This window comes from Vipera berus (assembly GCF_964194415.1).
Source record: "Vipera berus genome assembly, chromosome: 10".
Lineage (NCBI taxonomy): Eukaryota > Metazoa > Chordata > Lepidosauria > Squamata > Viperidae > Vipera > Vipera berus.
Window position 1 is genome coordinate 7834922 of NC_138213.1, and position 11383 is coordinate 7846304.

The window sequence follows — 11383 nt, forward strand, 5'->3', positions numbered from 1 at the left end:
TGGACATGTCCTTAAGGTGGGATGGAAATTATAATGGTTTATTAATAAAATTTACCTAATTTGGGTGGCTGGATGGACCTCAGTTGTCCAGAAACTGTATTTCAGATGTGAACAGGCAGCTGAAAATTATGGAATAAAACAACTGTAATACATTTTGTGATTTTGTTTGTGGTGGCCAAATGGTGACCTTTTCATGAATTCCGAAGACTTTGTGAGTGTGTGTGTGTGTGTGTGTGTGTATTTTACATATACATACATACATACATACATACATACATACATACATACATACATACATCTCTATCTCTATCTCTATCTATCTATCTATCTATCTATCTATCTATCTATCTATCTATCTATCTATCTATCTATCTATCTGTCTATCTATCTATAAACTTTGCCAGAGTGATGCTGTGATTTAGACGTCCATTAGTCTAAAAATGCAATCGTTTTAATGGGTTCTTTTAAAGAAAACAGACAAGCAAGTCCTTCATAAACTATGTTTTGTTTGGTTTTTGAAAAGGTCATGGAATTGAAAGCAGATGTGTAGATTGTACGAAAGACTAGCCTTATCTTGTATGGTGCCATCTTGTTATGGAGCGTGCCTTGTATCAAAATCTTGAGTTGAGGATGCTCTAATTTATTCTGTGGTTATCAGTCTGGATGAGGGCATCGTGATAAAGTATGCTGCTTAAGAATGAACATTCCTGTGCCTTTGGGCTGACAAATAAAAATGTATAGCCAGACGCTACTAAATCTATAACGCTGCTGCTCTAGTTTCTAAAACATTGACTTTGCAGCTGTGTGCTTAGCCTTCTCTTTTTCATGAGCAGTTATCTGTTTTAATGACAGGTGGTCACTAGCTGCCAAGAAAAAATCCAGCATTGGTAAGTGAAAAAATGTTTGATTGCATGCCTAAAATATCAATGCAAATAGCTTATGTGTGCTTTAGAAAAGCGCCCTGCATATATATTCTTTAGAAAATTAACCAAATTCATATAATACTGTATTCCGGTGCATCATTTTAACTCTGCTTTGCTTATTAAATTGCACCCGTTGCACTGCCTATGTTATTGCTTTAATTCACCACTATAATCATGCTTTTAAAACCTGCACCTCTTTAAAAAGACATTCAGTTATTCTACATTCTTCCAGCTTGAATAACTACATAAAAAGTCTTTTAAAAACTCAGTGAACTCCAATTCCAACCATTTATTTTTTCAATTGTTCCAAGAAATTTTAACAGCCGTGATTGAGTATTTAAATGGCCTTGAGAGACTTCCAAGATAACTTCATAAGTCCAAGTTTAGATTATCGGGTCTGATATTTACAAAGGACTTTTTTTTTCTTCACTTGAAAGGTGGTTTGAGTTTCTCCAATGATTGTGAAAGTATATCCTTGTTTTAAGCCTTAGATAAACTTAAGATTTTAGAGGAACACTTATCCCTTAAAGTATCACTCGGTCTTCTCTTTATTGCTTTAACGTGTTGCTTTTTTTTAATTAATAGAAACAGCTTCAATAAATAAAAGTTTCATATGGTCATCTAATTGGAAAAGGGACATTCAAAGGCAAACAGTTGTTTATGAGTTATTGAGAGGTAACGCTCCCTCTTAACACATTCCAAATTATGCCACATCCATGCTGTGTTTGCTTGGATTTTACGGAAGGAACAACCGGAGTTTTCTTGATTATTGTCTGCAGGGTTATTGCAAAAATCATAACAACTGCCCCATTTAGTGGAGAGATTACACTTTTGGTTATACACCATCAAGCATATAATATTTTAAATTTATTTTAAGAGGCTTTTTCTTCATGCCTGAAAGACCTCTGAACAAATAATTTATACTTCAGACGTATCAGATGTTTGGTTTCGATGAGGAGGGGGCTTAGTTTCAATGCACATAAGCGGCCACCATAAGGGAGGGAGGGAGGCTCAAGGCCATCTAATGCTCATCATATTCAGTTGTGACCAGTGGTTTGTTAAAAAAAACAGTTTAGAGCTAATATGTTGTTCTACTATTTAAAATTCAGAGGCTGCATTGATTTTCGATGAAATGGATATTATATTGGTGTCTATTGGTGCTGCTGGAATCAAGCTTTTTTTTAAAAAAACAAACCATTTTTGTACTGCTGCAGAACCTTTATAATGAAATCTCGATGTACAGATTTCTCCACAGAGAGCAGCACTGCTCTCATTTTCTTTCCAGCTGATGTTCTGAGAGCTTCAGCTGAGCCCCCAAAGAAGAGGGACTTAATTTTTGGAAGCAATTTCACACATTTTCACATCTCTCACGTCCACTTCCTATCTCAGTGCAAGGCGGTAGATCGGGGGGGTTTGTCTTCAAACTTGGCCCTTTTATGACTTGTGGACTTCAACGCCCAGAATTCCTCAGCCAGGCAGGCTGGCTGAGGAATTCTGGGAGTTGAAGTCCACAAGGCATAAAAGGGCCAAGTTTGAAGACCCCTGCATTGGATCATAGGAAGAAGGACATGGAGTTGACTCACTGTGAGAACACTAGGCAAACTGTTTCTTCCTTTACTCTGGTTTTGCTCAATTAGCTTGATGAGACAGAATGAGAAAGCCCATTCAGGTGTATGTCCTATGAAGAGTCATACAACGTGGTTGGAATCAAGATCAGGGGTGTCCAACCTTGGCAGCTTAAAGACATAGGGACTTCAACTGCCAGAATTGGCTGGAGAATTCTGGGAGTTGAAGTCCATAGACCTTAAAGTCGCCAAGGTTGGAACCCCTGATCCAGAGGCTGCATTGCAGTGTTTCTTGACACCCTTGATATAGGTTTGCTGTGGATTTTCTAATAGCACAATCCTATCTGAGTCCACGTGGAGTTGAATTAAATAGGCCTCTGATGATTGAACCTAATGGATATTGATAATAAAAAATCAAATTGTTCATCTCTAGAATAATTGTCTTTTAAGAAATAGTTTGCGGGCTTGGAGAATATCCCTTGATGGAATTCCTTTCATTACAGATACTTCTCGACTTACAACCATTCATTTAGTGCAGGGGTCTTCAAACTTGGCCCTTTGATGACTTGTGGAGTTCAACTCCCAGAATTCCTCAGCCAGCATGCCTGGCTGAGGAATTCTGGGAGTTGAAGTCCACAAGTCATCAAAGGGCCAAGTTTGAAGACCCCTGATTTAGGGGCTGTTCAAAGTTACAATGACATTGAAAAAAGTGACTTATGACTGTTACAGCATCCCACAGGCACCCGATCAAAATTTGAACCCTTGGCAAGGTGGGGCAAAATTCACTTAACAGCTGTCCTGCTTGGCAAGGGAAATTTTGGGAATAATTGTGGTTGTAAGTTAAGGATTACCTGTACTCACAGACATCATATTTACAAAAAGATGGAAAAATGCATTGGAACTCCTCACCTCCTCTTCCCCCCCCCAACCCAAATTACTTGTGACAGTTTGTCACCATAACTTGCAAAGCATAGTTTCTGGTTCAAGCCTCAGATAAGTAGAAATGCGTGTAATATATTTCTGTGTTCATAAAATTAATTAAGATTTAGAACTGACATTACATTTGTCTGAACTTCCCTGTAGGAAGAAGGTTGAGAGTGACTATGAAGCACTTCAGGACAGACTCAGCACGCTGCCAGACAAACTTTCATATGACGTCATGGTAGGTACAGTTTAGTATCTGATTCTTGTTTGTTTTTATGCCTCTCTTGTGTGCTTATCTTTTCACAGGCATGGTAGTACAGTCTAGAACCAACTGGCAGATTTGAAAACAGGCTATCTAATTCTTGATCGCCTTAAACGAATACATGTCTAGGAGAAGAGGCAGAGCTGGGGAGGGAGAGTTAAATGTGTCAGCAGCTTAGAATCATTGCGTTCCCACAAGCACTCCCAAGTCCACCTCCTCATGAATCCTAGTGACCCTTATCTGCTGCTAATTTAGTGTTGGACTTTAGTTGACCAGAGTCCTGTCTAGAAAACAAGGTAAAGGAGTCCCTGCGGATTTTACTCCGCTAGTCATTGCCGGCTGTAGGGGACGGCGCTCATCTCCCTTTCAAAGACATTGAACCAGTGCTGTCCAAAGACATTTCCGCAGTCATGTGGCCAGCAGGACATCACAGAGTGCTGTTACCTTCCCGCCAGAGTGGTACCCATTTATCTACTTGCATTTGCATGCTTTCAAACTGTTAGGTTGGCAGGAGCTGGGTTGAGGATGGGAGCTCACCCCGTCATGGGGTGCTCGGGTCTCGAACCTGTGCTGCCGGCTTTCCATCTGACAAGCCCAGTGTCTTAACTGTTGAGCCACCATGCCACTTCTTGTGTATAGACCTGAATAAATCTTCTAAAGCTGCAACCTACCTGTTGTCCTGATTCTTTGGATCTGATTCTGGCATGATATATGTTTGTTTTTTTCCTTTTTCGGCCTCCCGAAATGTTGACAACATACTATGAAGTCTGCCCTATTTGATAATATTCATATTTGGTACTTATTTTATGAAGTCTGTAATCGCATTTGCAATAGACAATAATTTCCTGTGAAGCGAAAGACGAAAAAAAAAATTAAGTCTTGGTTATTGATTATATAAAATAGTTTACACTGAGAGAATCTTAATTCGGGAAAAGTTTTTATTCTGGCGAGAAAGCTTGTTGCTTAGAAGTAATTGCTTGGGTGGCATCAAGCATATCTGAACACAATTAGCTCACTAGTCAGGACTTGGCGATAGAGATGATCTGTGAAATGTGCAGTTAGATGATACACTGCTAGTCTTCTTGGCAACTGAGATGTACATCTAATTAACACTTTTGCAAAATATATCAAACGACTCCAAGATAGTTATGAAAGTACAGCATATTTAATTAGTAGGCACAGGTAGTTCTTGACGTACGACTACAATTCACCCCCAAATTTTTGTTCATTTGCTACAGACATTTTGCCCCTTTTAAGACCTTTCTTGCCACAGCTGTCAAGTGAATCACTGCAGTTGTTAAGTTAGCAACATGGTTGTTAAGTGGCTTCCCCACTGACTGAAGGTCACAAATGGTGGTCATGTAAACACAGGACACTGCAACCGTCATAAATACATGCCAGTTGCCAAGCACCTGAATATCAGTCACGTGACCATGGGTGGTAAGTGTGAAAAATGGCGATCAGTTACTTTTGTCAGTGCCGTTGTAACTTCTAACGGACACTAAATGAATGATTGTAAGTCAAGGGCTACCTGTAGTCCTTTTCTTTTTTGAAACAATTAAGGCTTGTAGCATGAAGGTAAAAGGTAAAGGTAAAGGTTCCCCCGCACATGCGTGCTAGTCGTTTCCGACTCTAGGGGCCAGTGCTCATCTCCGTTTCAAAGCCGAAGAGCCAGCGCTTGTCCGAGGACATCTCCGTGGTTATGTGGCCGGCATGACTAGACGCCAAAGGCGCACGGAACGCTGTTACCTTCCCACCGTAGTGGTCCCTGTTTTTCTACTTGCATTTTTACGTGCTTTCGAACTGCTAGGTTGGCAGAAGCTGGGACGCGTAACAGACGCTCACTCTGTTATGCGGCACTCGGGATTCGACCCGCCAAACTGCTGACCATCTGATCGACAAGCTCAGCGTCCTAACCCACTGAGCCACCGCGTCCCCTGCATGAAGGTAGAGCTGCCCATAAATGAAATTTCTCTCTGTAGATTATTTTTAACTGCCTTCCTTTTCTGTTGTTACTTTGATAGGTCCCTTTTGGTCCTCTTGCTTTCATGCCAGGAAGACTTGTCCACACCAATGAGGTGACAGTTCTTCTTGGGGACAACTGGTTTGCAAAATGTTCAGCAAAACAGGCCGGCGGTCTAGTAGAACACAGGAAAAAACGTAAGTGCCCCTCGTAGTTCTTGATGACAGTCAAATCAAGAGTAACGTACAATCTTAATCTGAGCGTCCTCTGATTACAGCGGATTTCTATGGGATTGAGGTTTTCCCCTATATTCATCAAACATTTATGTGTACCCTAAAAACAAAGTGTGTTTTATTGTCTTAACACCTAACAGTTAAATTAAAATACGAAAACTTCAACTCTGAGCATTACTTTGCCATTGAGCCGGTGTGTGTCGGGATGTTCTAGTGAGACGGTGCTGCAAATGAATTCACAAAATGACTATACTGATTGCATTAACATATGGTACTATAATATTACTCAATCGTAAATTGCAACAGGCAGTCTTTAATACAAATATTGGCACCAGTCAAAATTGACGGCTGGCCTAAAATGCCGTATTATGAGATAAGGCTTTTACATTCTGTTTCTATCTGTGTTTTGTTTAAAATAGTACTCCTTCATCTTACAAATGATTAGAGGCATTCATCAGGTATTTACCCCTATTATCTAAACTCTTTCTAATTTTTCTAAGAGTCCTTGGGTTTTTCTTTCCTTGGAAAACATACCATGGAGATGTAGTTGCTTATGGTGATTCTCCTATATTTTTAACACTTGCTGTGATTTTACTGATTTAGGTTTTCCATTTATGTTGTTAGCAGCTGTGGGTTGGTTTTACCAGAAGTGAGCAAGTAATCCATTTATCAAAGAAGAAAGGAAGATCTTAAACCATTTTCAGTGGGAGAGAGAAAAACAGCCAAGCTAGTTTTATAACCACAGTGATCCATTATATATATATACATTATATATACGTATTTGTATTTATTTAGATATATATGTAGAAGAGGAGGACACAGTTCAGGTTTGCAATACATGGGCTATATCTGGAGTCCTTGGTGCTCTTTGAGCTTGGTTGTTTGTTTACAAGACATTTCATTACCCAACTAGGTAACATCATCAATGCTAGTGAGTGGAACGTGCAAACCCCACACTCACAAGCACTCATAATGTTATATAGTTGGGTAATGAAACATCTACAAGTGAACAACCAAGCTTAGAGAGCCCCCAAGACTCTACAGTTCAACCTGAGCTACAGATATTCTTCTGCATGGGCTACATTCTCTACCTCTTACCTTGCACATTCTTAGGACTCAAGGAGAAGCATCCTGGTCATGAAATGTCCAGGAAAATATAAAACACGCTAACATGTCTTCCCTTTAGAATCCTAATAGCTACATCACGTTGGCATTCCTGACATCCAGCCCTGTTCCACGCCAGGAACTGGGTTATCAGGGCAGATCGTAGAACGCAAAGGTAAGCCACAAATGATGTACAGTTGTAGCGTTCAATCTCATTACAGGTGTTCCTCAACTTACAACCATTCATTTAGTGCCCACTTGGAGTTACAAAGGCACTGAAAAAAGTGACTCAGGACTGGTTCCCTCCCCCCCCCACACACACATACACACACATGCGGCCGTTGCAACATCTCCGTAGCCACGAGATCAAAATTCCGATGTTTGGCAACCGGCTGATATTTGTGACGGTTGCAGTGACGACCTTCCGACAAGCAAAGTCAATGGGGGAAGCCAGATTCATTTAGCAGCTGTGTTACTTAATGTAACAACTGTGGCAAGAAAGGTCATAAAATGGAGCAAAATCCACTTAAGAGCCATCTCGCTTAGCCACGGAAATTTGGGGGCTCAATTGTGGTTGTAAGTCGAGGACCACCTGAAACTGTCTCCTGTCTTTTCCTCATTTGTCCCTGGGTTTGTCTATAATGTTTTGCTTTAACACCCTTCTCCTCTAACAGTGGAGAAGGGATAAAATGTGTTGGCAAAGATCAGATACTCCCTACAGGTACAATACTATTTACTGCCGGCTAAGGCATCCGTGTATTACCGAATCACCAGCCAGGTGCATGGAGGAAAAATGTCTGTTGCAGACACACCTTGTTTGTTGTGGTTCCAAGAAGGGCAAGAGTCCATTTCCCCCTTCCCTGGTGCCGAAACAGAGGGTGGACTGGGACAACAGAGGCCACTTGGCTGACACTACTGCACTGTCACTTGCACACTTTTATACACATTTATTATGCCTCCAGGTCTAGGCAGAGTTGCTTATGGCTCTCTCTCTCTCTCTCTCCATCTCTCCTGCTAATACAGGATGCCTCCCTTCTGTGGTGACCACAAGGGATCGCCAGCCCTGCGACCAGCAGCGATGACCAGCAGGCTTCCAGTTTTTTCTAGCCTGGGGAGTGCTAAGCAATTTTCTCCTGCAAGGCTCCTGCATTTTTGCAAGCTGCACGATAGATAATGATCAAGCAGCAGAAAGAGTTTTCCAACAGGGAGTTAGTGCACGAGAAACAGAGCAGCTGCTACTCTTGTCACCTGTGTCACTGTTTTCCAAAACACAAGTGCCTGGCTGGAGTGAATAACTGGCACTCGTGTGTGTGTGTGTGTGTGTGTGTGTGTGTGTGTGTGTGTGTGCGCGCGCGCGCGCCACTGCCTTTGAAGATCTCGTTTGCTTCTGAATGTGGATCTTTGAAGGGGCTTTGATTATTTTAATAGTTCTAGCTCTGTGGAATTGTTTGCAACTCTGTATATACGATGTGGTAATTTAAAATATAGGAGCACCATGTTGATCCCCTCTCCTGATGTTAAAGCTGAATGTGATTATTATGCATTGCATTGTGTTGTTGGAATACTCTTGAAAAATCAACTAATAAATCTAATTACTAATAAACAGAGTGACTTAGTCATATGTATGCAGTGGACACGTTACTTTATCCATCAGCCTGGTAGTAACTCATTTCAGTTGATCTCAAGTGGGAGGTGAAAAAGTGGATAGGGAGCTTAATATGCTTAGGGCATTAATACCACCTTGACTGCACGTGTTTTCTAGGAGGGAGTATTTTGTTTAGGGTACCCATGTAAAATGGAGGATACTACCAGAATTAACCATTGTGCTGTTGCCAAAATGTAACAGTATAATAGAGTTGAAGAGATCTTGGAGGCTTTCTAGTCCAGCCCCATGCCCAAGCTGGAGACCCTATACCAGGGGTAGGCAACCTTGGCTCTTTTATGACTCGTGGACTTCAACACCCAGAATTCCTGAACCAGCCATGCTGGCTCAGGAATTCTGGGAGTTGAAGTCCACGAGTGATAAAAGAGCCAAGGTTGCCTACCCATGCCCTATACCATTCTGGACAAATGGCTGTCCAGTCTCTTCTTGGGAAACCTCTAGTGATGGAGCACCCACAACTTCTGAAGGCAAGCTGCTCCACTGATGAATTGTTCTCACTGTCATGCAATTTCTCCTTAGTTCTAGGTTGAATCTCTCCTTGATAAGCTTCCCTCCATTACTTCTTGCCCTGCCCTCAGGTGCTTTGGAGAATAGATCAACCCTCTCCTCTCTGTGGCAGCCCCTCAGATACCAGCCCCTATCAAATCACCTCTAGTCCTTCTGTTTGTGAGACTAGACCAGGGGTAGGCAACCTCGGCTCTTTTATGACTTGTGGACTTCAATACCCAGAAATCCTGATGGTGGCTTAGGAATTCTGGGAGTTGAAATCCGCAAGTCATAAAAGAGCCAAGGTTGCCTACCCCTGGACGAGACATATCCAATTCTTGCAACAAGATACATAAGCGATGGCTTCCCATCATGCATTTGTACAGTATTGCTAGGAAAGATTTCTAGGTTGTAAAACTTGACCAGTTCCAGACCCGTTATGGTTGGTGATCCATGATTTGGGTACTAGGGACATAATGTAGAGGCATATAATTCACGATGTGGCCAATTCTTGTTTTTTTCCCCTGTGACCTAATGTTTGGAAACCTCTTGTGACATTAGCAGTCTGGTGCATAACATTTTAAAAGGATAGTCCCAAACGTGGCCAATGAGAATTTGAGCAGTTCCTCACTTTGAGTGAGTACTTGAGTTCTTTCTTTCTTTACTTATTGGATCAGGTACTTGAACTTGCTATTTTCAGCTTTTTGGGTTGCCTACATATTATGCTGCCCTGTAAACCGCCCTGAGTCCTTCGGGAATAGGGCGGTATAAAAATTTAATAAAATAAAATAAATAAATAAATAAATAAATAATGTATCTTGGAATCTTTTGCTTATCTTGCCAAACTCTTCTCTTCTCCTAGCTAAGTTGTGAATGAATTGATGGGCCATTTGTGTGCATGAATTTAGACCTCATGAGTTCCTAGATGCTTGGCTGTATTTCCTGTTTTCACTGGACGTGGGATTTGTTGTCTGCTATAATATATGAAAGTAAACTGTCGTACGTACACAGGCCTTTGTACAAAATAAAAAGCTTGCTAAAATCAGAATTCCAAATAGATATTGATGTTTAGTAATGCCAATGTGAATGACAGTAAACAGGACAGTTTTAAAAAGTAGGGAGAAAAATATTTAATATTTAAAAGCAGCTGCTGGAGTGAAATGAAATGGACTTCAACTCCCAGAATTCTGACTCAGGAATTCTGGGAGTTGAAGTCCATGAGTCATAAAAGAGCTGAGGTTGCCTACCCCTGTCCTATATTTATAGATAAATGTGATCATAAAAACATAATTCCTGTTCCAGAGATTGTTTATATTATTTTAACCATCTTATCTGTTATAGGCCTCTAGGCTACTGAGAGAGAGAGTTATGACTGAAGGTCATATTATCTTAGTAGGCCAACATATAATTTTTCAACCACATGTCTAAAAGAATATGTAATTTTTTGATAGAAAGCCCAAACAGAACAGAAAGATATTGGATAATACATTTGGAAAGCTGTAGTGTAAGCATACTTGGAAATCACATTTGTTTTCCAAACTTTATTATAATCTGTTAGATATGCTTTTAATATAGTTCAAATATTCTGCTTAGGACCCTTTACCAAAGGCATGGTTAAAATCCAGACACATTTAACTTTGTGGCCAAATGCTCCCCACAGTCGCTTAAATCCAAGTAAATAATAAATTATTTCAAAGAAAACCTCTGTTAGTGTTCACAAACACCCATGTGTCAAATTAACAGGACTTTTTGATGACTTAGTATCTGCAACATGTTGACTTCCACCTCCAACATATTAGGGAAAACAATGCTCTCATTACATTTTTTTTCTCCGTCTCTTGCTAAAGCAAGGGCACAGTTGCATCTCCAGCCAAAAGCTACATTAGCATGCTTTTTACACTATACATCTGTGTCTTGATTAAGTGTGTGATGAGTTGTATTTCATGCATTCTAACAACATGATTGAAAACAGTTTACTCTCACAATGCCAGTTGCATAAAAGAATGATATAATGCAGCGTTGTTAATAAGATGATTTTCACACTAATGTGTCTGATGGAGGACATTTTTTGTAATTGGGAATGCGCTTTTACCTGGAAATCAGCCCTACAAAAATGAGATACTCCAAGCAAACATATATTTAGTAATAAATTGAATCCTCGGTCTCTCGGGAACTTGAGATAATTCTTAATAAAAAGAGTATGAAAACTTGCCGTACAACAAAGAAATATAAAAGTAAGATTAACAGAAAAGTAACATTA

The 11383-nt window shown here is 40.4% G+C and overlaps 1 protein-coding gene across 2 annotated transcripts in view; it reads left to right on the forward strand.

Moving 5' to 3' along the window:
- The window catches only part of URI1 (URI1 prefoldin like chaperone), a 49266-nt gene that overhangs the window by 21991 nt on the left and 15892 nt on the right, over nt 1-11383 (forward strand). For both annotated transcript variants that reach the window (XR_014027471.1, XM_081335761.1), the window contains exons 2-4: nt 853-887; nt 3572-3650; nt 5699-5834. Coding sequence is in view for 1 of the 2 variants with exons in the window: in XM_081335761.1 (XP_081191887.1) it covers nt 853-887; nt 3572-3650; nt 5699-5834 (250 nt within the window). In the remaining variant the exon portion in view is untranslated. The remainder of the gene's footprint in view (nt 1-852; nt 888-3571; nt 3651-5698; nt 5835-11383) is intronic.